Here is a 25,062-nt window from a genome sequence, read left to right on the forward strand (position 1 = left end):
GCACCTGGGGCAGGTAAGGGGGTAACTCCCCACAAGGAGGTTAGGGTGGGCCCAGGGCCCGGCCCAGCTCGGCGGTCACGCCGCCACCTCTTCCCCTCCTGCTCCGGTGGGGACCAGGCGGCTGCAACGCCCCGGGGGGGGTCGGGGGCTCAGAACGACCCCCGGCACGGTCCCGCAACAGCAACAAGAGAAGTCCGGGGCGGCTCGGCTGCGCCCGCGGAAGGCGAACGGTCCCCGCCAGGTGGCCTGGCGCCCGGAGCCACCCAACTCTCGCGAGAGTAGACAGGCGCGCGCAGCCCCCGACCCTCGCGCTGACGCGGCGGAAGCTCGCGGAGCCGCAGCGCGCAGGCCCGACCCGCCAGCCTCGCGCCAGCGCGCCCCAAGTGCGCAGGCGCGCCGGTCGCTCTCTTCTTTGCTTTTCCTCTCCCTTTCCAGACGTCAGCGGCCGTTGGGTCCTATGTCGCGGCGGGCCCTCCGGAGGCTGAGAGGGGAACAGCGCGGCCAGGAGCCCCTCGGGCCCGGCGCCCTGCAGTTTGTCCTCCGGGAAGATGATGACGCAGAGGAGGGTTCGAAGCCGGGACTCGGTGGCTCCCGCCACCGGGGTGCGGAGAAGGAGGGCGTCCGAGTCAACAACCGGTTCGAGCTGGTGAGGAGCCGGCAGCCTCGGTGGGGGCCGGGCGGGGGCTTGCACGGGCCTAGGGTGGGCGGATCCATAGCGTGACGGGGCGGGGCGGCGGCTCTGTGGGGGCAGGGCCGTGCAGTCAGGGGCGTGTCCATAGTGCCGGGGCGGGGCTTGCTGCAGGGGCGGGGCTGCGGCTCCGCCGGATGGATCCGCAGGGAATGAAGTAGATGGGCGGGGCAGGCCAGCTTGCTTTGGGGTGTGGATGACGTCAGGGGCGCTCCCGGTGGGCGCTTGCGGGACCTTACCTCCCGGAACCTACGCCACCCGGGGCGTCTGGCGCCGAGAAGCGCTGTGGGGGTGCCCTTCTCCCCGCCCCTGTGCCCACCAGGACCTGCGGGCTGCTGCAAGGAGAACTGGATGACACGTAGTGGTTCTGGAAACCATGCTGAAACTGGCCGCCTTGGCGGGTCTTAGGTCAGGGGCTACTTTGTCCTTATTCCCACACCCCCCCCCCCAAATATTATTTGGAGAGGGCACTGCATGCGAAGTTCTCTCGCAATCCTGGAGGGGAGTGGGTTCCTCTCTTTGCGCACACCAGGACCCTAAGCTTGTCCAGGCCATGTCCTGACGTAACGTGGCGCTCGACCTCGACCTGCTGCAGAACTCGCCTCTGAAAGCGATGGCCAGGATGCTGTGTGTGCCCCGCCCTTCCGAAACCCAGGTCATTCGGCCCACCCCGCGGCAGGCCCCGCCCACCCCGTGGCAGGCCCCGCCCCCATAGGCGCGTCCACTGCAGGTCACTTACGTATTCAGGACAAAGGGGAAGGACCACGTGGGCCCCCGCGGAGTCCACCGCAGGGGAGTTGGAGGGCTGTGCTTGGACCATCCCACCTTACAGTGACCTTGGTTCCACTGCTTCACAAACACGTGGGCTTGGACCAGAGACGCTGGACAGATCCCTAAAATTCCGGGGTAATACCGTGAAAATACTTGTGAGTGTCCTATGGTGCAATAGTCAGTTTTTAGTAAGTGGAGTTATGCAGGACACTGAACAGCTACCTGCTTTCTGATTGCATGGTCAGGAGCATGAGCTGAGCATGCTGGTGAGACACGTGATTTCTCCTAAACACTGTGGACAGACGCATCAGTTCATGCATGTCATTTGGAGGACAGTTTGGTAAAACTTTAAGTAACCTAGCAGTTTCCCATCAAGGAATTTACTAGAAAGAAATTATCCTGGATTTGTGTAAAAATATATTACAAAATATTAAAATATTGCTTACAATGAAACTTTGAAACTGACCTAAATGCCAAACCATAAGAGATCAGTTAAATTATGGTACATTCATGCAGTATAATAGACAGACATTAAATATGATTCTGTAGAATGGAACTTCTTAGTATTTTGGCTACCTTGACAGTCTGAAAAAAGCCACATAAACACACATAATAATTGTCAGAATTTATTTTATTGTATTGAAACATTTTCTCCTGAAGTGAGGAAGATTAATCTGTTACCAAAAAATTATGTGTATGAGTCTCTCTTTTTTCATGAAAGACGTGATGGTTGCTTACTGACAATAAAGGAATAAATCTAAATTGTGCAGCTAAGCAGCAATCAAACTTTAATTTTTTTCCAAAATTTTGGTGATCAGGCTACTGCTGTTTGACTGGAGTAAGGGGCTTGAAATTCTTCAGTGCACTTAGACTTGTCAGTGCCTGTGTCAGCTTTGCCTGTGATAGCCCGTTGATTTTAATCCGTTGTTTTAAAGGTAGCAAGAATAAAACCCCTGACTCACACAAGCACTTAGTAGCAGGTGGAATTAGAATTCCTGTAGCTTTTTGCAGCTCAGGGACATAACACCTTCCCAATCTTGTCTACCTTCACCACTTTAAGTTGCAGTCATCCGCCTCGCCCCACCCCATCCCACCCCCTTATTTTGGTTGTTGGGTAGCTGGTACCCTGCTCACTGCTCCATACTGTCCGTAAAAGAGAGAAGCCGGTTTACCTCGCCTCGAGGTCAAGGACAGGTTTAATCAAGGATTACTTTAATTTTTTAAGGTGCTTCAAGTTGAAATCATGTCACATCATTTCTTTATTTCCTGGAATCTGTGAGGTTATCTTTAGCAAGTTTGGCATCATTAATCTGAGGAAACAAAGAAGGAATTATGAATCCATATTCCAACTGTAAGAGTATCTGAACAGTAAAAAGAAATGTCTGCATGGATTCCAGATGTCTGCCCATTTCTGCCTCAAGATACTTAGATGAGCTTTGTCCTTGACTGCAGCTGGCAGAAGTACTTCCAGTGGTAACGCCAAGTTCTGATGGCTCCTCTCCTTCATTTGTTTACTGTTTTTTAAGCAGCATCCTTTGTGGATTCTGACCATAGGGCTGTGAATCGAAAGGCTTACTTTTATATAGCCAAAAGTAATCTTTAAGTAAGTCAAATAGTGGATGAGTAAAAACAAAAGAGGTTTCTGCTTCCAGCCAGGACAGAATGCTTATAAACAAGCATAAGGCCGACCCGTATGTAAGGAGTGGCAGTTTTCAGGTACTGGACAATAGACATTACAGGTCTGTAGTCCCTGAGAGGTGAGAAACAGCCGAAGTGAGACCACTGACCCAGCCTTCTGCCCGGAGGCACCTTTCAGACCGTGACATAGTGAGGGTGGTCTGCAGAGCGTGACCGGAGATATCAGATTCTGGGGCTCTGGAGGTTGGCTGGAATTTATGGGGCAGGTACTGGAAAAGAGGAGGTCTGAAATCTGCTTTGAGTCTTTGGCTGAATACTAAGGTGTGCTGGGCAAAAGGATGACCACCAGAGAGCTATGAGATTAACTACCGGAACTCATAGAGGATGGGGAACACACCAAACTCTGCATCCAGAGAAGAAAGGCCTCGTGCTAAAGCCTGAGCACAGGAGGCTGGGAAACTAAATACAAAAAGGCAGTAATAGAGTAATTGAAGAACAAAAAAAACAAGGCATACAGAAAACAAATAGACTAATGGCAGAAGTAAATCCAGTGTTCTCAATTATTACCTTAAATGTCAATGGATTAAACGCCCATATTTAAAGGCGGTTTTGATTAAAAAGCTTGACTCATCTATATGCTATCTATAGGAAATAGACTTTAAAGATTCAAAGAAATTCAAAGTGAAAGTGTGGGGGAAAATATCACATGCAAACAGTACTCAGAGGAGAACTGGAATAGCTATATTGTTATCAGACAACATAGAGTTTAAGTCAACAAAAATTTTAAGAGCCAAAGAAAGATTTTAGATATTGATAAAAGGTTCAATGCAGCAAGAAGATACAATGATTATAAAGATATGTGCACCTCACAACAGAGCCCCAAAATCTGAAAAAATGATAGAACTAAAGGGAGAAATAGATAATACTGCAATAATGGAGATTTCAGTACCCCACTTTTAAAAACTCATAAAACACCTAACATCTATTTCCAGATGATCGATAGGAAATAGTCTTGACCAGTATGTTAACCAGTTAGACTAATGAGCATATAGAAAACAATCCACCACCAACAGCAAAATGCACATTATTCTCAAGTGCATTTAGAACGCTTTCCAGGATAGATCACATTAGGCCTCAAATTAAATCTTAATAAATAAATTTAAAAAAAAACACAAAACATTCAACTCATACAAAGTATCTTCTCTGACCATAATGGAATAAAGCCAGAAATCAATTACAAAGAAAATTGGAAAATCTACAAATATGTGGAAATTAAACAACACATTATTTGACAATCAATGGGTCAAGGTAGAAATCACATGGGAAATTAGGAAATATCTGGAGACAAATGAAAAAAACAAGAAAAAACAACACATACATGCAACCTACCAAAACTTATGTTGCAACGAAGACAGTGCTCAAGGGAAATTTATAGCTCTAAATGCCTACATTAAGAATGAAAAAAGATCACAAATCAACCTAATGAAACTAGAATAAGAAGAGCAAATGAAACCCAAAGTTTGTAAAAGGAACTAGTAAAGATTAGAGCAGAAATAAATAAAATAAGGAAAGGAAAACAATAGAGAAAATCGCCAAAACTAAAAGTTGTGTTTTTTTAAATATCAATAAAATAAAAATCCTTTACCCAGAGTGACAGAAGGATAGAGAGGACACAACTAAAATCAGGAATGAAAGTGGGGACACTACTACACACCTTACAGAAAGAAGGACTATTAGGGGATACTATGAATAATTATTAAAGGCACCATGAATAATTGAAAGGATTATTCCATGGCCAAATAGGATTTGTTCCTGAATGCAAGGATGGGTCAACATAAGAAAATCAATCAACGTGCACCACATTACTAGAATGGAGGAAGAAGCTCACATGGTCATCTCAATTGACCCATAAAAGTCATCAGACAAAATCCAATATCCTTTAATGATAAAAACACTCAGGAAATCAGGCATAGAAGGGAGCTTTCTCAACACAGTGAAGGGCATTTATGAAAAACCTGCAGCAAACATTATCCACATTGGGGAAAGACTGAAACTTCTCCATAAGGGAGATGGGAATGGGTGCACACTGTCCCCATTGTTACTCGGGAGTGTGCTGAGCTGGGACTTGTCGCCGCAACAGTCAGGCAGGAGAAAGAAATAAAAGGAATCAGATTGGAAAAGAAGAAGTAAAAGTAACCCTATTCAAGATGAAGTGCTTTTGTATATATAGAATTCCAAAGAATCCATGTGAAAGCTCTTAGAACTAATCAGTGAATTTGGCAAAATTGCAGGATACAGGCTAAACACATTGAAGTCAATTGGGTTTCTATACAGCAGTAATGAATAATCAGAAAAGGAAATTAAGAAAAGAGTTCCATTTACAATAGCATCTAAAAAACAAACAACAACCATAAAAACACCTAGGAAAAAATTTAATCAAGAAAGTGACTTGTGCACTGAAAACTAAAAGATATTGCTAAAATAAATTAAAGAAGACTTAAATAAGTGGTAAGACATCCCTTATTTATGGATTGGAAGAGTTAATTTTGTTAAGATGTCTGTACTGTGCAAAACAATTTACACCTTCAGTGCAGTCAGTCTCTGTCAAAATTCCAGTCGCCTTTTTTGAGGAAATGGAAAAGCTGATTCTCAAATTCATGTGGAATTGTGAGGGGCTTCGAAAAGCAACAGCCTTGAAGAGTACATTGGGAACTTACACTTCCTGACAGTGTGGTCCTGGCATGAGGATAGAGCTGGACTAAGAATAAACCTGAGGGTCCCGAGGTCAGGCCGCATGTTTGTGCCCAGTGATTTTGACAACAGTGTTGTGTCCATTCAGTGGGGAAGTAATAGTCTCTTCAACAGATGATGCTGGGACAGCTGGAAATTGACATGCAAAAGAATGATGTGCACCCCTACACAAAATTCAAGCTGGGTAAATGACTGTTTTAATTTGCTAGCGGCCGGAATGCAATATAACAGAATCAGAATGGCTTTTAAAAGGGGGAATTTAATAAGTTGCTAATTTACAGTTCTAACGCCAAGAAAATGTCCAATTAAAGCAAGTCTATAGAAATGTCCAATCAAAGGCATTCAGGGAAAGATACCTTGGTTCAAGAAGGGCGATGATATTCAGAGTTTCTCTCTCATCTGGAAAGGCACATGGCAAACAGTCAGTTTCTCTCTCGTCTGGAAAGGGACATGGCAAGCAAGGCATCATCTGCTACTTTCCTGGCTTCCTGTTTCATGAAGCTCCCCGGCAGGTGTTTTCCTTCTTCATCTCCAAAGGTCACTGGCTTATGGGCTCTCTTCTCTTGTGGCTATGTCGTTCTTCTCTCTCTGAATCTCCCATTCTCCAAAATGCTTCCTCTTTTATAGGACTCCAATAAACCAATCAAGACCCACCCAAATGGGTAGAGACATGTCGTCACCTAATCCAGCTTAACAACCACTCTTGACTAAATTACATCATCCAGGGAGATGATCTGATTACAGTTTCAGACATACAATACTGAATAGGGATTATTCTACCTTTATGAAATGGGATTTTGATTAAAACATGGCTTTTCTAGGAGGCACATATCCTTTCAAACCAGCACAATGTCCTAAATATAGAGTTAATACTTTGAATCTCTTATAAGAAAACATGGGGAAATAACCTTTTTTTTTAGATTTTACATCAAAAGCACTAGTGACAAAAGATAAAACAGACTTCATCAAAATTAAAAACTTTTGAGCATCAGAGGACGTTATCAAGAAATTGAAAAGGCAACCTACAGAATGGGAGAAAATAAACACTTATGTATCTGATAAATGTTTAATAGCCTGAATAAATAACTGTAACTCAACAAAGGTAACACAATTAAAAACCGGGCAAAGGATCTGAATAGACATGTCTTCAAAGATATACAAATGGCCAATAAGCAAGTGGAAACATCCTTGCCATCATTAGCCATTAGGGAAATCCAAACACGACTCAGCGAGATGCCACTTCACACCCACTAGGGTGACTGTTAGCAGAGGTAGGAGCTCTTGTGTATTGCTGGTGAGAATGTAAGATGGGGTTGCGGAGAGTTGTTGGCAGTTTCTCAGAAAGTTAAATTTAGAGTTACTGTGTGATGCTCCAGTGCCCTCCTGGGTTAGTGCTCCGATGAATTGAAAGCAAACACTCAGATATTTGTACACTAATGTTCATTGTAGTGTTATTCACAGTGGCCAAAAGCTGGAAGCAACCCAAGTGTCCATCCAGCACAGGCACAGTGGGCAAGCACAAGGTCATGTTCAAACAGTGGGATATTCAGCTAGATAGACTGAAATAAGCCAGACACAAAAGGACAAATAGTTTGATTCCTTTTATGTGAACTAATTAGAATGAGAAAATTCACAGAGACACACACATGCATAGAAGTGGTTACCAGGGATGGGGGACATGGAGAATTATTACTTAATGGTTATAAGTTTCCATTTGAGATGATTAAAATGTTCCGCAAATAAAAGGTATAAAGTAGGACTGGTATACTTAATGTCAAGGAATTGTTTAATTAAAAATGATCCCAAGAGTCAATGTAACTGACTGTATTAACAGAATGAGGGAGCAAAGCATATGATCATTTCAGTAGGTTTCCGTAGATGTAGAAAAGTGCTTGGCAGAATTCAACACATTCATGACAACAATTCTCATCAAACTAGTTGTTAAAGAGCATTCATGAAAAACCTACAACTATGTTGTACTTAATGTGAACTTCCAAATGTTTTATTCCAAAGATTGAAAACAAGGCAAGGGCACCCATTCTTGGTACTTGTAGTTAACATTGTGCTGGGGGCCTTAGCCATTTCAAGAAGACAAGACTACTAAATAAAAGGCACGGAAAAACTAAAAGGAAGAAGTGAAACTACTTGCAAATAATGTGGTTGTAAATTCCTTAGGATTTTTTTTTAGGTTAAAAAGAAAACTACTGGGCGGGCCGCGGTGGCTCAGCGGGCAAAGTGCTTGCCTGCCATGCCGGAGGACCTCGGTTCGATTCCCGGCCCCAGCCCATGTAAAAAAACAAACAAACAAACAAAATACAATAAAACAAGAAAATGTTTAAAAAGATGTTTCCCTTTCTTCCATCCTTCCTTCCTTCTCTCTGTCTTTCCTTCCCTTCCTCCCTAAAAAAAAAAAAAAAAAAAAAAAAAAAGAAAACTACTTGAACTAAAAAGGGAATTTTGCAGTGTGTCAGGATAAAAGATTAATATGCAAAGACCAATTTGGTTTATTCTAGTATAAACAATTGGAAAATGAAATTTAAAATATTAGTTCCTATCATGATAGTTCAAAAAATGCAAAGTACATAGGAATCAACTTAGTAAAAGCTGTTCAAGACCTCTATGCTGAGAAGTACAAAACTTTACCTAAGAGAAATAGAAAGTCTTAAATAAATGGAGAAATATAGACTATCTATAGATTTGAATGCAGTATTGTTATGATTTCAGTTCTCTCCAACTGTAGTTGTGCTGAATATACAGATTGGTCATAATCTCGCCAGGCTTCTTTGTAGAAGTAGGCAAACTGGTTCTAAAATTTATATGGTATTGGGAAAGGCCCAGAATATCCAAGCGGTCTTGAATAATAAAGCACGATTGGAGGACTCTACAACCTGGTTTCAAGACTTATTATAAAGCTTCAGTAATCAAAACAGTATACTGGCAAAAGAATTGACAACAAGATCAACAGAACAGACTAGAAAGCCCAGAGATAGACCCACACTTATTCAAACTTCTGATTTTCAATAAAATAACCAGTCTGTTTTTTAGTCTGCCAAAGCTGCCAGAATGCAACACACCAGAGATGGACTGGCTTTTAATAAAAGGGGATTTATTTATTTAAGAATGTATAGTTCTTCAGAGGAAAGCAGCTAACTTTCATCAAAGGTTCTCTTACACGGGAAAGCACAGGGTGATGTCTGCTGGCCTTCTCTCCAGCTTCTCGGGACAGATTTCCCTGGGGCAGTTCCTTTCTGCATCTCCAAATGTCTGGACTGAGCTGCACATGCTGAGATGAGGTGTGATGAGGTGCTTGGGCTATGCTGCACTGAATTCTTTTCTGACCTCTGTCTTTTAAACCTCATCAAATTAACATCAGTCATTGTGGAAGGCCCTCCCCTGAGCTGATGGCAGCTGTGATCAGCCACAGATGAATTTCACCTGCAAAAATGATTCATGTCCACAGCCACAGAGCCAGGCACCAGCACCTGGCCAAGGTGACACCTGACCCCAACTACCACACAGTCTAATGGGACAGGAAAGTGTTTTCAACAAATGGCCCTGGAACAACTGGCTATCTCTGTGGGATGGGGAAGAAGTGTACCCCCTACTGCACCCCAAACGCAAATTAATATGGATCTTAGACCTGAACTTAAAAGCTTAAGGAAAGCTTTTAAAGAAAAACACAGGACAATATCTTTGTGACATGAGGGAGGCAAAGGTTTCTTAGAATACAGAAAGCAGTATCCACAAAAGGAAGAATTGATGTATTAAACAGTTAAAATCTGCTTATCAATTAAAAAATGGATAAGCAAGCTATAGACTGAGAGAAGTTATTTGTGAAATGTGTATCTGATAAAAATTGACACCGAAGACCTTTATAGAACACCTTCGACTTAGTAATAAGGAGAAGATAACCCAGTTTTTAAAATGGGCAACAGAGTTGAGGACACATGTCCCAAAAGATATGCAGATGACCAGTAAGCATATTAAAATATGTTGAACGTCATTCATCGTTGGGTAAATGCACGTCAGGGTCGCACTAATGCAGCACTAACACCCTCCAGGTGGTGAGTGTTGGCCAGAAGACTCACACATTGTAGTGGGGTGTAAAATGGCACAAGCACTTTGGAGAAAGATTTGGCAGTTTCTTATCAAGTTAAACATAGAGCTACAGCAATTCCACTCCCAAGTCTTTGACCAAGAGAAATAAATGCAAAGCATGGCTGAGGGAAATTAAGGATGACCTAAATAAGTGGAGAGGAACACCATGATCATGGATTAGGGGGTTCAATGTTATTGGGTTGAAGTTCACCTCAAATTGATCCATAAATTAATTGCAATCTTAGTAAGACTTTCAGTAGGCTTTATTGACAACCTGATTGTAAAATTTGTATGGAAAGACTAAGGGTCTAAAATAGTCAAAAGGTCTTGAAAAGAAATTGTGAAGTTGAAGAGCTGTTTCCCACACTGCCACAAAGCTTCAGTAATAAAGAATGAGGTGTTAGCATTAATGCGGCCAAGGAGATGAGTGCAGCAACTCAGAGATAGGTCTGTGCTTGTGTAGTCAGCTAAGTCTTCAGAAGTGGGGAAAGTAAAATCTCTGTAACAAATAATGCTAGAATAACTGGTTGTATGGGAAAAAGTAAACTTTGTCCCATAACCTCCTGACACACACAAGTCTGCTCTGCACAGTACGCACTCATTCTGCACAGTGATGCTGTTATCTTCTAGGAGAAAATGTAAGAAACTGGTTTAGGCAAAGATTTCTTAGACTGGATTCAGAAAGCACTAACTAACTACAAGAAATAATTGATAAAATGGACTTCTTCAAAACTTTAAATTTTTCTTTTCATTGAAAGATGTTATTAAGAAAATGAGTAGGCATGCCAGCAACTGAAAAAACGTACTCACAAGATGCAAATGACAGAGGACTTGTACCAGAGTATATGAACAGCTCTCACAAGTCAGGGGTCAGTCAATCTGATTTTAAAATGGGCACTAGATTCGAACAGGCACTTCACAAATGACCAAAATTAGGAATACTGACCATGCCGAATGCCGGGAGAATGGGCAGTAGCCTGGACTCTGCTTTATTGCTGGGAGGCATAGAAAATGGTACCATCATTTTGGAAATTGGTGTGGGTGTTTAGCATAAAGTTAAACATAAACCTACGTCATTTAGTTTTTAGTTTTGCGTATTTGCCCCCTGCATGTGGTGTCCTAGGACTGACTTTTTCCGTTCACCCATGCTTGCACGTGGGCGTGGCCCACTTGCTTTCTCTGTGTAGGATTTGTACGTGAATGTTGACAATCATATATTTTATTATCAGGGATAAAGTTGGTAAGAAAACCTCTGCCCCTAGGTAGGCCCTCGTCTTCCCCAGTCCCACCTGTTCACACCTGCTGCTTTTGGAGGGCAGAGCCTTGGTGTCCTGAGAGGCAAGGTGCTTCTCAAATCCTCGACCTCATTCGTGGTCAGCAGGGGGCAGGGGCTAGTGCTCGGTGATGCCGTCTCTGCAGTGTCCCTGAGGCAGAACTCGTCCTAGGACCAGAGCCAGCAGCCTCCTTGGTGGGCTCATGCTTCTTGGGGTTGCTGCTTTGGGTGCTCTTTAATTCCCTGCCCCACATTCGGACCCAGCCTAGCTCTCCGCGCATCACCACGTCTCAGGCGCTGGCTGGGATGGCTGATGGGCTCCCGGCCCTCGTTTCCCATGTCCCTACTGCAGATCAACTTTGAGGGCCTGGAGGAGGAGCCCGGGAGCGGGGAGCGGCCCGACGGCACCAGTGTAGCAGCAGCCAGGAGCAGGGGCAGAGCAAAGCGGAGTGCAGAGGCCAAGAGGGCTGGAGTAGGGGACAGGGTGGCGCCCCCTGAGCAGGTAAGGAGGGTCACAGTGCCTCTCCTGCGCTCGTCTCAGAGGCGTGATCTCATGCCCAGGTCCCCTGGTTTCCTTCGGGCTAGTCGGCGTGTGGTGCCCGCAGAGGCTCCAGGAACATGACTGCACACTTGCTGTCTTCCTGGCTTGGGGGAGAGGGGGCCTTCACACAGGGCCCCCTCATTCGGCATGCAGCCCCAGGGTCTGGAGGTGCTGGGACACAGGCACCTTTGTGCGGTTGGGCAGGGTGGATGCGGTAATGGGGGCTGGGGCCAGGGGCACAGGGGGGCTGCGGGGGGCAGGGGCTGGAGCGGGCTGAGCGGGCTGTTGAACTCGTAAAGGTAAAAGCTGAAGAGCCCGGGAGGCCATGCAGAAGTTGGGTGGCACATCGAGAAGTGGGAGAGAAAGGGTGAGAAAGGTGAGGGCTGGCCAGAGCCGGGTCACTGTGCTGGGAAGGCATTTCTCTGGGGTAAGCAGAAAGGGAGAAGCTGGCAGATTTGCGGGACAGAAGAGTGGAGAAGAGGGGCAGCCTGGACAAGTGCCGAGTTCAGGGACTGCTGGGCCTCCCGAGTTCCTGTAAAGCTGCTTCCAGTCTTAATTTTTAGGATCTTACTGTCTCTTTGATTAAAATGTGGTACTTTTATTAGTCTAATTCCAGTGGCAAACTCCGAAAAAAGAAAAAGAAACAGAAAACTAAGAAAAACAGCACAGGAGAGACATCGGTATGTGCTCCATCCCAGCTCCTTTTCTCTCCATCCTCCTGTGTCTGTGTTTCCCAGGGATGGGGAGGTGGAAGTCAGTTTGTTTTTGTTTGATGTTTTGCTTCTTTCCATCAGGGGTATGATTAAGAAGCTGGGGGGGAAAAAAAAGGACGCATTACTTAGCAGTTTGCTTCTGGGTCTGTCCACTTGGTCCCTTGGAAGACCGGAGCCCTCATTAGCACCCCAGCTTCTCGGGGCAGGCCCCTTCCTCTCCTCTCCGAGCACTGGTGGGCACACTCAGGGAGCCAGTCCTTCCTCTGGAGAAGTATTTCTCTCATTGGCTGGAGCCGTGTCTGGCTGTCGATCCTGTCAGGAGCTTGTCGCACTGTCGCTGTTCAGTTAGAATCAGAGTCCCAGCTCTGCTCACCTGCAGACAGGACGTGCACCAGGAAGTGTGGAGTGTGGGCTTGTGCAGCTCTTTCTGCAGTCCTCCTGGCTCCGCCGGTCTGTCCTGAGCTTTGGCTGTGTAACCCTTTCCGATTGTGTGTGTGGTGCACAGTTTTTAAACTACACCGACTCCTAGGAAGTAAATGAAATTTAACATGTGTTCTCTTTTATGGGCAGATCATTTGTTCCTGGTTTTATGGCATTGAAGTCAGTGTGCTGACGGCTTGGTTGTTTCGGCTTTCAGGGCACCGGGCTGGAGGACATTGAGCACGTCTTGGAGAGGCTTGAGGACAAGGGTGGACTGCAGCGCCCGAGCCCACCCGCCCTGAGTGCCAAGAGGCACGTGCTGTACGTGGAGCACAGGTGCGCGGCACACGGTGTGGGGCAGGGCAGCGCTATTTATTTTAAAAGAAAAAAGTACTGTCTTTATTTAAAGTGATTTGATTTAATTATTAAATGGTTAAGAAATGGGCGCAGAGGGAGAGGAGAGAAGGAAGGTTGCGCTTTCCTTAACTGACTAACGCACGGTGGTCTCAGGTGTCACTGTTAGGGGCGGGGCCCGCCCCCATCTGGATGGAGGAGGACCCCCTGGCCCAGCTCAGGGTGCCTGCGCTGCCAGGGCTCGGCTTTGGACGGCCTTTGCCCAGGGCCTTTGGACCTGTGCCTGCAGGGCACCTGCGGGCAGTGGCGTTTGAAAGGAAGCAGGCCAGAAGTTGTCTCTCAAGCCAAAGCAGCTCCTCTCCCTGCTGGATTTTTATGAAACTTTTAAAAATTTCAACAACTTGATTTGATTTTTTCTTCCAAAATTTTCAATTCTCTAGACATTTGAATCCAGACACAGAACTGAAAAGGTATTTTGGTGCACGAGCAGTCCTGGGAGAACAAAGGTAAGTTGGCGCTGAGCTGTGCGCTCAGAATTCCTGGAGCTGCGTGTAGACTTTCAGAAATTACAGACAAGGAAGGGGGCTTCCTAAGGCAGGCGCTGCTGTCCGGGAGCATTTGTCCTTAAAGACCAAGCTTAGAGAGAAAACGTTTGAAGCCCTGGCGAACCAGCTAAGCCTTAGGTTCAGTGTAGGAGAGGTAGCCCATGGGCATGGGGATGCACATGGCCTTGCCCTGGAGACACTCACTGTTTAGTGTCCTGTTTTTAGAAAGATCCTTAAAGTCCTGACATCTAAGCAGAGTTCAGTTTCGCTGAGGTGCAGCAGAGGCCCTGAGAGGTTTCCCTTTCCTGCTTTAATGGTTCTCAGCCTGGGGGCAGCGGGGGCCGTGGGGGCTGGGGAGCTGCCGGGGACTCCTGAAAATGCTGAGGCAGTTCTGAGACACCTCCTGGGCCTCCCCACCACCCTGGCCCCGCAGACCTGGCCGTTCCCCCTCATGGCCTCAGACCTGGCATGTCGGCACCTGGTGCCCGCACACCCTTACTTAGATGTTGAAAGCTGTTTCAGTACACAGACAAAAGTCATCTTGATGTTGTAATTTCTGTGATTATTTGCAGTATTGAATGTTTTTCATATTATTTGCTCACTTTCCTTGTACTTCTATCAGTTTTTGCTTTGTATTTTTGTTACTAAGTTATTCAGTATGCAAGTATTTCTGGCTTTTATGTCTCCTTCTTAGAATATTAACAGAGTATTTTTACTTTCAGAGGGCCTTCTCTCCCCTCCACTGCTGCCTCCCTCTGTACTTGGCTTCTTTGGGTTTGTACTTGCTTGGCCTGTCTCGGCTGGCTCATCTCCTTACATTTTTTGGTCTGTTCTCATTTGAGTGCAAATTAGTTATTAACTAGTTAAGGTCAGTGTTTTATATTGTTACTATCTTTCTTATTGTATTTCTTTCTTTAAAATGTTAAGTCTCATCGAAGGGCTCACGTTGAAAAGCTGTGGTTTCCTGCCTCACCTGACTCTCTGCGTCGTCCTCAAAGACAATCGCTTGGGTTTCTGTTTTCATCATCTGGTGGTTGTCTCAGACCCCCAGATGGTGCACGCTCCTTCTGGGGTTCCCAAGTGGGGCCTCTCTTTTGACTTCTTCCTTTGAGACCCCAGCTGCTGGCCCACTGCCATCTTCCCCCAGCGCTGGCCACTTGGCGGTTGTGTTCCTCGTGATGGGACCTCAGTGCCCTTCACCTCGAGCGTCTTTCCAGACAGGCTGGCTTCCAGGGTGCTCCAGGTTTCCTCTCAAGAGCCTGCCTGTAGAGCAGCATTAAGGATTTGGTGCTGTTTTCTGAGCTCACTGCAGGGGCTGGCCAGCGACGCCATTCAGCCTGCTCATTCCCTTTTCTGTAGTGAGAGAAGGGTTCAGATGATTGGAAGTGCAGGGAAAGACGTAAGGCATCACTCGTCCACCACTCAGCAGCACTGAACCCCACCCTGCCAGGACACCCCAACATGTCCAAGGCTTAGGAATAGCCTGGAAGCCCCTGCCTGGGGACACAGGGTCTGGACGGTCTCGTGCCTTCTCTGGGCAGCCCACTCTGCACCTTACTGGCCATTCGGAAGTGTGTTGATGTCCTCTGAGCACTGACGCTCTCCTCCTCCTCTTTCCATTGTCATTTCATGCCCTTTTAAAAACTTGTCATCACACCTGGGGTCTCAGGAGAGGCAGGGGTGGGTCCTAGAATGTCCTTCTGTCTGGGCCCGCCTGTCCCTTGGCTTCGGCCCTCCCATGCAGGTGCCTTTTTGGGTGCAGGTGCCTGGCAGGATGGCCTTGTCCTTCCCTTCTTGGTTTTAGGGTTGTGCTTGTTATCTCCTCATCTTTCCTGCCTGATGGAGTTTTCTTCTTCTCTGGTTAAGTGGTTATGTAGGAATTCTGTCTTTAGTTTAGTTCACTTTCATCTGGCAGTGATTCCTTCTCGTTTGTAGCTGTGGGTTTGCATTCCACATGCCAGGCCATGCTGACCTGGGGGCGTGCTTCCTGCTGGGCCGACAACCTGGGCCCCTAGCCCTTCCCTGCCCTGCGATCTGTTCCTCGCAGGCCTGTGGAAGGTAAGCTGCACTCTGTGCTTCTCCCCAGGCCTCGTCAGAGACAGCGTGTGTACCCCAAGTGCACATGGCTGACGACCCCCAAGAGCACCTGGCCCCGGTACACCAAACCAGGTGAGGATCTGCCGGCTGCTTGGTAGGCTGGCCTCTCCCTCACACATTGGGGTGGCCAAGTGCCTGAGGCCGCAGAGGGCAGAGGCACGCAGTGATGGGCGTCCCAGGCTTTCTCCAGGGCCTCTGCTCTGCCGTTGGATGCTGTGCTGTAGAAAGCGTCACGTGCATTCTGAAGTGTGGCATGGTGTGCTTTACTGCAGCGCACTCGGTGTTCCCAGGCAGCAGTCGTGAGGGGTGGCGTGAGGCCCGCCTGTGCTAAGTCCCAAGGACCTCATGAGGACTGAGCCCAAGGCCGGGGTGGCAGGAGCGCTCCAAGCTGGCACAGCATGCACGCGGTGGTGCTGTTCCCCCAGCCCTGCCCCCCCCCCTTCTGCTGTGTGCGGTCAGCAAGGACATGCTTGGCCTGAGCTCTGTGTGCTTATCAGGCAAGCACTGGCTGCATCTGGGCTTCTTTTGTCCTCCCATTTCCTTCCATCCCAGGCCCCTGGCCTTCCCAGCAGAGCCCCAAGCACCCCGAGACTGGGGAGCTCATCGGGAGTGGGTGTGTGCTAAGACCTGGGAGTGACACCCAGAAATGTGGGAGTCTGGGACTCCAGGCTTCTCAGAAGACGCGGGACCCTGCCCACCCACAGTCAGGCATGAGGGGCAGAGAGGAGACGCATCTGGTTCTGCCCATCCGGTTGTACCGCCTGAACTGCATCCCCACCCCGTCCACCCTAATCAGGCTTGATCTGGGGCGTGTGGGCCTGGCCACTCAGGTGGGGTGGCTGAGCGTGGCCTCCTTCCCAGGTCAACCAGTGCCCTTCTCGTGCTCATTCGTGCCCCCTCTGAGCTCTGGGAGAAAAATGTCTCTACAGGAGACAAAGCCAGACAGGTCCGGCCTGGCAGGTGCAGCTCCCCAGCAGAGAGCACCCCGCAGAGAGCAGTCCCAGCCACATCCACATCGCAGCGTGCTGTTTAAAAAGAAGAGGCCGAGGTGACTGCTGGGGCGGCATCTGCTGACCGCAGCCCTCCCCTCCCAGGCCTTTCCATGCGGCTGCTGGAAACAAAGAAAGGGCTTTGCTTCTTTGCGTTTGAGCACAGCGAGGAGTACCAGCAGGTGCAGCACAAGTTCCTGGTGGCCGTGGAGTCCATGGAGCCCAACAACATCGTGGTACGGCACCCCCACGCCCTGATGCACATGGCCCCGCCCTGCGCAGAGCACCCATGCAGGTCCAGCTGCGGGCGGTTACCTCCATGGGGGCAGCAGCTGTCCTGGAGGCCGCCCTGACCTGCCCATGGAGCCGACAGGTGCTCAGCAGGCAGCACGCCTTCCTCCTCCGGGCCGTCAGGCCACGCCCACCCCATGAGCGCCGTGCTCTCCCCTCGTAAGGCCCAGGGCAGTGGCTCCATGTGACATGCAGCCCAGTGGTCAGAGCTTTGTCAGGGGCTGCCCCAGCCCTTCACTGGACAAGGATGGGGCTCCTCTCTCGGCTTGGAAACCTGCAGGGCTGGGGACCAGGATGCCCTGGGTGAACAAGACCAGCCGGGTCCCGATGGGCCCATCCTCCCTGCTGGGCTTGTCTTTCTGGGCCCGACCTGGGGACTGGGCTGGGCTGAAGTGGCACCAGGCTTTTCGCAGTTGCCTGGGATTGCTGAATTCTAAGTTCCCACCTCAGATCAGCTCAAAGATTTGAGATAGTAAGGGTAACCAGCACATTTGAGCTGGGGATGTGGCATGAATCCCCGCTGATGCGTTTTGAAGGAGGGGCATGCCTGAGGGCCTCCTGCCTGTCCCAGAAGGACTGTGCCCCTGCAGGCAGCTCTCGACCAGCATCCTGTCTTCCGGTAGGTTCTTCTCCAGACGAGCCCCTATCATGTCGACTCGCTCCTGCAGCTCAGCGACGCCTGCCGATTTCAAGAGGACCAGGAAATGGCACGAGACCTCATAGGTAGCAGCCACCACCAACCTCTGGCCTGGAGCCCCACAACCTGCACCCCTCCCCACATACTTTACAAGAAGCCTAAACCACCAGCACCCACGGATCTACTTTCCGTGTGGATCTGCCTGTTGGGATTTTCATGTGTGGCATCCCACTGTATGTGGCCTTTTGAGTCCAGCTTCTTTCCCTCAGCGTCCATGTACACTGTAGTGTATAGCACACAGACCCCCGCCCCCCGTCTTGACGCTTGGGTACGCCCCGGTGAGTCCCTCTGCTCATCGCTCATGGAGCCTGGCCTCAGGTGCCGAGGTATGAGGCTCAGGCTGGCGCGCTCTGTGCCACAGGAACCCTAGCTTCCAAAGCCCGGCCGCACGGCCGCCATCCCTCAGACTTTTCCTAGCCAGGTTGGTGGGAACCGGGTAGGGCCTCCCCATGGGGTGCGGCTCCCTGCAGTGGCCTGCCTCTGCGGCCCACAGAGAGAGCGCTGTACTGCATGGAGAACGCCTTCCACCCCCTGTTCAGCCTCACCAGCGGTGCCTGCCGCCTGGACTACCGCCGGCCCGAGAACAGGTGAGCTGCCACGCCCCTCAGGCCCTGTCCGTCCCAGGCTGCAGTGCATGTTGTGCTATGAGGGGCACACGAGTTTGGCTTGAGAGCCTGGCAAGCCGCTGGAGCGCAGCCTGCCATGGGCGTTTCCTGGTGTGCCCGGGCGCAAGTACCCTGGCGGCACGTGTGCTGGTTCCTTATATCTAGTCCAGGTGGCCGGTGAAAGTGCGGATTCTCCAGGCCCTGGTTCCCTGCCCTTAGTGGCCAGATGCTTCACCTGCCGCCACAGGCCGCCCCCAGCTGCCCCCCAGCTGCCCCCCAGCTGCCCCCGCCCACCCCCACCCAGCGCCTGTGCGGCTGCCTTGAGGGCCTAAGCTCTCCCCCGGCACTGGGGGTGTTGCCCTGTCCCCTGGCCACGTGGTGCTGGAAGCTCGCATGCCCTCCTACCCTCACTCCAGGCCTCCCCTCTGTCGAAGCGCACGTTAGAAATGGTGTTTGATCTTACTTTTCTATGTCAGTTTCATTTGTTTTAGTTTTGTCACTCCAGTTAAATTCTTAGCTCCTTTGAGTCAGGTTATGATGTTTCCTTGTTAGTTTTCCCAGGCAGTCCAGGGACAGTGGGCTGTTGATAAAAATAATCAAAGATGGCATGCCTCTAATGCTAGTGCAGCTAACAACTATTAAAATCAGGCGATAAATTAAAATTTTAATGATATAGTATGGTGATTTTTAACTCTGTTTCCTTAAATGATAACTGGCAAACAAAAAGCAAGATAAAGGTTTCAGTGACAAGAAACAAGCTTGGTTTTAGCCATAGAGATCGCGGTAGGGCTCATAAGCAACACGTGAGCATGTCTTCTCTGCACGCAGAAGCGGGCGGTGGCTGGGTGTGAGCCGGCGTGGTGCTGCTTGACCATCGCCGTTTCACACTGGGGCTCTTGGGGTCAGGAGTTTCTACCTGGCCCTCTACAAGCAGATGAGCTTCCTGGAGAAGAGGGGCTGCCCACGCACGGCGCTGGAGTACTGCAAGCTCATCCTGAGCCTGGAGCCCGACGAGGACCCTTTGTGCATGCTGCTGCTGGTCGACCACCTGGCCTTACGGGCCCGCGACTACCAGTACCTGATCCGCCTCTTCGAGGAGTGGGAGGTGGGTGTGAGTGTGGATCAGTGCACGCCCACAGGTGTGAGCATGTCTCTGTGTGCCCGTGGGTGTGAACATGGATCAGTGTGTGCCCGCGGAGTCTGTGCTGACGTGCTGACGTCTGAGGCCCTGGGGGCCTTTGGCCTTGTGTCCCTTGCTACCCCAGCTGTGCAAGGCCATCCTTGGGCATGTCCAGCACCATGGTCAGAGCCACGAACAGGAGCACGCGTGTGCAGGGGTGAACAGGCCGCAGTAGCGGCTGGTGATGCTGAGAGATGGGGAAATCTGAGCACTCACGCTGCAGGGAGATCCAGATGCCGTGGCGCCATGGTGTGCACACTCAGGGCATGGTGCGTGGCTCGCCGGTAACTCTTGTTGTCTGCGCGTAGCAGAGCACCACTCGGTCCCATCTGCACGTGTCGGTCCAGTGGGCTTGTGGGTGCCGGCCCCAAGGGTCTACAGGCTGCAGGAAGGCGAGGTGGTGCCAGACATTTCCCATTGCAGTTACTTGCTGTAGTTACAGTATTTTAGATGTACTGGGTTAAGTAAAACACGTTAAAGTTGATTTCACTTGTTTTTAATGCGGCAGCCTCCTGGCTATGCAGACCAGCCTCATGGCAGCAGAACTGAGGGTAGGGAGGCGCTAGTGCTCTCGTTTTCTCTACTTCTGTGCTCGGAGTTTTTCTCAGCACGTGTTGATGTCTTCCCTGTGTCACTGAACAACGGAATGTGCAGGGCAGTTTGAGTTAGCACCCAGTGTGGCTGGCTGAGGATCTAGTTTACAGAAATGGACAGAGCCCACGAAATTGTAGCTGCAGGAGACACCCCACGGTGGGCTGCGGGCATGCACTGTGTTGCAAGGTGTGCGTGCGCCCGTTAGCGGGCAGACATGTGGTGGGGTACGTGTGTGTGCCCGTTAGCGGGCAACCATGTGGTGGGGTATGCGCGTGCGCCTGTTAGCGGGCAGATGTGTGGTGGGGTACGCGTGTGCGCCCGTTAGGGGGCAGGTGTGTGGTGGGGTACGCGCGTGCACCATGCATACATGGGGACTGCAGGAAAAGTGCCCAAATGTCGTGGATCACTCTGGGTGGCCCAGTCAAGGTGGCTCTCAGGTCCACTGATGCTGGTTGCTGAAGCGTCCAGATGGAGTGAGTGCTGGCCACGCTGCCACGTGCCTCCCATGCCCCCACAGTTCCCTCATGTCTCTTTGGCTCCCCCCTGACAGCACCTGCCCATTTCGTTGTCTTTTCTACCCCCAGAGACGCAGACAGTGGGGGCAGTTGCCCCCTTTACGGCTTGCGCCCTGCTGTGGTGCTGCTCCCCCAGCTACAGGTGCCAAGTTCCCACCTCAAGGCACCAAACTTTGTGTCTCCATCCTGGTAGGCTCATCGGAACCTGTCCCAGCTCCCAAATTTTGCCTTCTCCGTCCCGTTGGCGCATTTCCTGCTGAGCCAGCAGGCAGACCTACCTGAGCAGGAGCGCAGCTCCATGAGAGAGAACGCCTCTCTGCTCATCTGCCGAGCACTCACCATGTTTCCTGGAGGTGGGTGCTGCGGGGCCGGGCGTGGGGCAGGCAGGTGTGCTCCGGGGGGCTGAGGACTTTGTCCTAAAACTACGTGGCGTCAGTAGCACTTGAAAGAGTTTGGTTCAAAGTACTGTGGGTTTTAGGATAAACCTTTCTATACTGACTGTTTGCTTGAGAAAGTTAATCATCTGGAAGAGCTGTGGCCTTTTCTAGGAATGAAAAATGAGTTTATTCGAGTGAGGGAAGAGAGACGGAGAGTGCAAGAGCCCAGCAGGTTGAAGGGATGGGTTGGGGTGGTTGCAATGCCAGCGTGGCAGTCCTGTCCTCAAGGTGCAGACCTTGACAGTGGGGGGCGTGGGGGCAGGACTGAGCCTCTGGGTCTCATGGTGGGGGTGGGGTCTCGCAGCAGCCCTCCAACACAGCCCTCGAGTAGATAGCAAACGTGGGCTTCGGGTGTGTGCCTGCTGGGCAATAGAGCACTCAGTAGTTCTCGGGGCCTCCTGTCCTCTCCTGCGGCTCTGGTAGAGGGGCAGATGGGCTTTCATCTGGACACACAGACCCTGTTTGTGAGCTGAGTGCAGGGCCGGGGACGCATCTTGTCTTAGGGAGACAGTCCTAGAGGGGTCGGGACAGGGGTCCTGGGGAGTAGGGGGCTGCCCCAGTGTGGCCAGTGGGTGAGACCTGGGGCCAGGCTCAGGGTATGGTGGGCCCCAAGGTCGAACCCAAGGCTAGGGGATGCAGGCCCTGGGCACGTGGAGGTGGGGGTCTTGGAGCCCAGTGGTCACCCTGGTGGGTGTGGGGGAGGGGTCTGTCTCCTGGCGGAGTGTTCTGGAGGAGGTGTCCCGTCTGGGCCCAGGGGCACCAGGTGGGCCATGCCAGCTCAGGTGGGACCAGAGACCCATCAGTCACCTCACCCCAGTGGCCAGGTGGAGCTGTGGGCCTCGGCACAGGGTGCTTCTCCTTCCTTTCACTATCCTAACCTGACAAGGGAGACACTTCACCACTTGCGGCACAGCCCACGCTGCCCCAGCTGTGCCGCAGAGGGCGTGGCCACCCGGCCGGGATTGGCACAAGCTCAGAGAGGGTGGAGCCGATGTCCTGGCTTGGGAGACCTGGCCCCCCAGGAGCAGGGGCACAGGTCAGGAGGGAGCTTCCCCCACCAGTGCAGCCAGGACCTGGTGGGTTGGAGGCTTCAGCTCCAGGTCTCTGCTTCCCGCAGTCCTCATGCCCTTGCTGGAACGCTGCAGCGTGCGGCCCGACACCACCGTCTCCAGCCATCGCTTCTTCGGCCCCGACGCCGAGATCAGGTGGGGCAGAAGGCCGGGGGGGGCGTGGGGGCAGCAGTGAGGGCTGCGTACCTGCCCCAGGAGTGGTTGTGAGGTGGCACGTGGGGCCTTGCCCTGACAGCCGCACTGGGCGGCGGGTTTGCTGTGCGCACAAGCACGCTGTGGTCTTTATCCTTTCAGAAGTTGTGTTAAGTAACTGGTACTTCCTGAAGAATGCCCATGAGCGCCCCCACCCCTTAAGAGCTGAGGGGTCCACAGGCCTGGGAGCCCCTCTGGGCAGCCCCTCCCCCAGGCCGCCTCCCTGAATGGGCCTGCACGGCCCCTTTGCCACCAGCACTGAGGGGGCCAGCCCAGCTTGGGGGGCTGTGCTGAGTCTGGGCCCCGGGGTGCTTATGGGCAGCTCTCCCACAGCCAGCCCCCTGCCCTGAACCAGCTGGTGAGCCTCTACCTGGGCAGGTCGCACTTCCTCTGGAAGGAGCCCGCCACCATGAGCTGGCTGGAGGAGAACGTGCATGCAGTTCTGCAGGCTGTGGACGCTGGGGACCCTGCCGTGGACGCCTGTGAAGGCAGGTGAGTCGAGGAGGCCCGGTCTGCAGGCGCACAGGGGTGTGCTTATGTGTGTTAGCAGGGGAGTCTGCCCCGTGCCATGGCTCCCACAGGTGACAATGGCTGTGAGATGGATTGGCTTCAGCCCGCTGGCCCCTCACTCCCACCAGGTCTGGGTGGCAAAGACTGTGCCCTCGGCAGAGAGGCTGGCCACCAACAGGTACCCGGCAGCCCTCGCTTCCTGCCTGCTGGCATCGTGTTGCTCGGCCTCGAGAGGGACGGCTTTGTGACAGCTGTGCCTCCTCTGGGGGTCTGGCCATCCCCGTGATATGCCGTGGGTGCGTCTTACCGCTCTAAGCAAGGATGCCTCAGCCAGCTTTGTTGACAGGGTGCAGTCTTAGTCCTTTCACGAGGGCTGGTCACCCACCCTGAGTCCCCAGAGCATGTGTGCAGACACCCCAGCATTTGTGGGGTCCCCCTTCAGTGCATGGAGAGGCAGGGAGCTGTGCAATGGAGAAGGGACAACGTGGTGGCTCCGCCCATCTCCCTGCTGGGCCGCACGCAGACAGTGCGTCCACATCTATCTCTGGCACAATGTCTGGCACGACACAGGCACCGCGAGTGGGAGCCAGCAGTGCCGGCACCATGCCGCAGGCTCAGTGTGTCAGTGAACCTCCGGGCTGCGCTGTCACTGCACCTAGCTCTGTTCCCGGTGCCAAGCCTGGGACCCAGACTTTTTTTTTTTTTTTAACTTTTTTTTATTAATTAAAAAAAAATTAACAAAACATTTAGATATCATTCCATTCTACATATACAATCAGTAATTAATAGCATCACATAGTTGCATATTCATCATTTCTTAGTACATTTGTATCGATTTAGAAAAAGAAATAAAATGATAATAGAGAAAAAAAAAAACTATACGTACCATACCCCTTACCCCTCGCTTTCATTTACCACTATTTCAAACTGAATTTATTTTAACATTTGTTCCCCCTATTATTTATTTTTATTCCATATGTTCTACTCTTCTGTTGATATAGTAGCTAAAAGGAGCATCAGACATAAGGTTTTCACATTCACAGAGTCTCATTGTGAAAGCTATATCATTGTTCAATCATCATCAAGAAACATGGCTACTGGAACACAGCACTACATTTTCGGGCAATTCCCTCCAGCTTCTCCGCTACATCTTGAACACCAAGGTGATATCTACTTAATGCATAAGAATAACCTCCAGGATAACCTCTCGACTCTGGAATCTCTCAGCCATTGACACTTAGTCTCATTTCACTCTTCCCCCTTTGGTCGAGAAGGTTTTCTCAATCCCTTGATGCCAAGTCTCAGCTCGTTCTAGGGTTTTTCTCAGTCCCTTGATGCTGTCTCCAGGCTCATTCCAAGATCTCTGTCCCATGTTGCCAGGAAGGTCCACACCCCTGGGAGTCATGTCCCACGCAGAGAGGGGGAGGGTCGTGAGACTGCTCGTCATATTGGCTGGAGAGAGAGGCCACATCTGAGCAAGAAAAGAGGCTCTCTTGGGGGTGACTCTTAGGCCTAAATTTTAAGTAGACTTGACCTATCCTTTGTGGGGTTAAGTTTCATGTGAACAAACCCCAAGACTGGGGGCTCAGCCTATAACTTTGGTTGTCCACACTGCTTGTGAGAATATCAATAATTCAACTTAGGGAAGTTGAATTTCTCCCCACTCTCACCATTCCCCGAAGGGGGCTTGCAAATGCTTTTCCAGTCACTGATCAAATCATTCTGGGATTCATCAGGGGATCACTCTGGACAAATCAGCAAAATCTCATGTCCTACCTGAGATTCCAAGTACTTATGACATTCATTCAAATTGTCTACATGAGTTATATTAGGAAATGCTCTAGTCAAAATCTAAATTTTGTAACAAACATTTTTTGCTTTAGTCTCACACATAAGGTGACATTTTAAAGTATTAATTATCATGTTTTCAGCACCCTGCAATAATGACATTCCTTTGTTCTTCCTCATGCCAAAACAGTTTTAAAATTTGTACATTGTACATTTCACTATTATTATACACTCTAGGCATTCCTAGACTATACCATCTCGATCTTTAACATCTATCTTTCTGATTTCATTTATGTCCCCATCCC

General features: G+C 50.2%; 1 protein-coding gene across 1 annotated transcript in view; it reads left to right on the forward strand.

Moving 5' to 3' along the window:
• The first annotated feature begins 347 nt into the window (after nucleotides 1-347).
• Nucleotides 348-25,062, forward strand: part of TCF25 (TCF25 ribosome quality control complex subunit) — a 29,899-nt gene continuing 5,184 nt past the window's right edge. Inside the window, exons 1-13 of the mRNA XM_077133337.1 lie at nucleotides 348-646; nucleotides 11,572-11,721; nucleotides 12,366-12,440; nucleotides 13,111-13,229; nucleotides 13,688-13,753; nucleotides 15,879-15,961; nucleotides 16,984-17,114; nucleotides 17,793-17,892; nucleotides 18,360-18,453; nucleotides 19,378-19,576; nucleotides 20,954-21,113; nucleotides 22,315-22,402; nucleotides 22,793-22,951. Of these exons, the coding sequence (XP_076989452.1) occupies nucleotides 458-646; nucleotides 11,572-11,721; nucleotides 12,366-12,440; nucleotides 13,111-13,229; nucleotides 13,688-13,753; nucleotides 15,879-15,961; nucleotides 16,984-17,114; nucleotides 17,793-17,892; nucleotides 18,360-18,453; nucleotides 19,378-19,576; nucleotides 20,954-21,113; nucleotides 22,315-22,402; nucleotides 22,793-22,951 (1,613 nt within the window). The 5' untranslated portion in view covers nucleotides 348-457. The remainder of the gene's footprint in view (nucleotides 647-11,571; nucleotides 11,722-12,365; nucleotides 12,441-13,110; nucleotides 13,230-13,687; nucleotides 13,754-15,878; nucleotides 15,962-16,983; nucleotides 17,115-17,792; nucleotides 17,893-18,359; nucleotides 18,454-19,377; nucleotides 19,577-20,953; nucleotides 21,114-22,314; nucleotides 22,403-22,792; nucleotides 22,952-25,062) is intronic.

The sequence above is a fragment of the Tamandua tetradactyla genome, chromosome 16 (genome assembly GCF_023851605.1).
Source record: "Tamandua tetradactyla isolate mTamTet1 chromosome 16, mTamTet1.pri, whole genome shotgun sequence".
Lineage (NCBI taxonomy): Eukaryota > Metazoa > Chordata > Mammalia > Pilosa > Myrmecophagidae > Tamandua > Tamandua tetradactyla.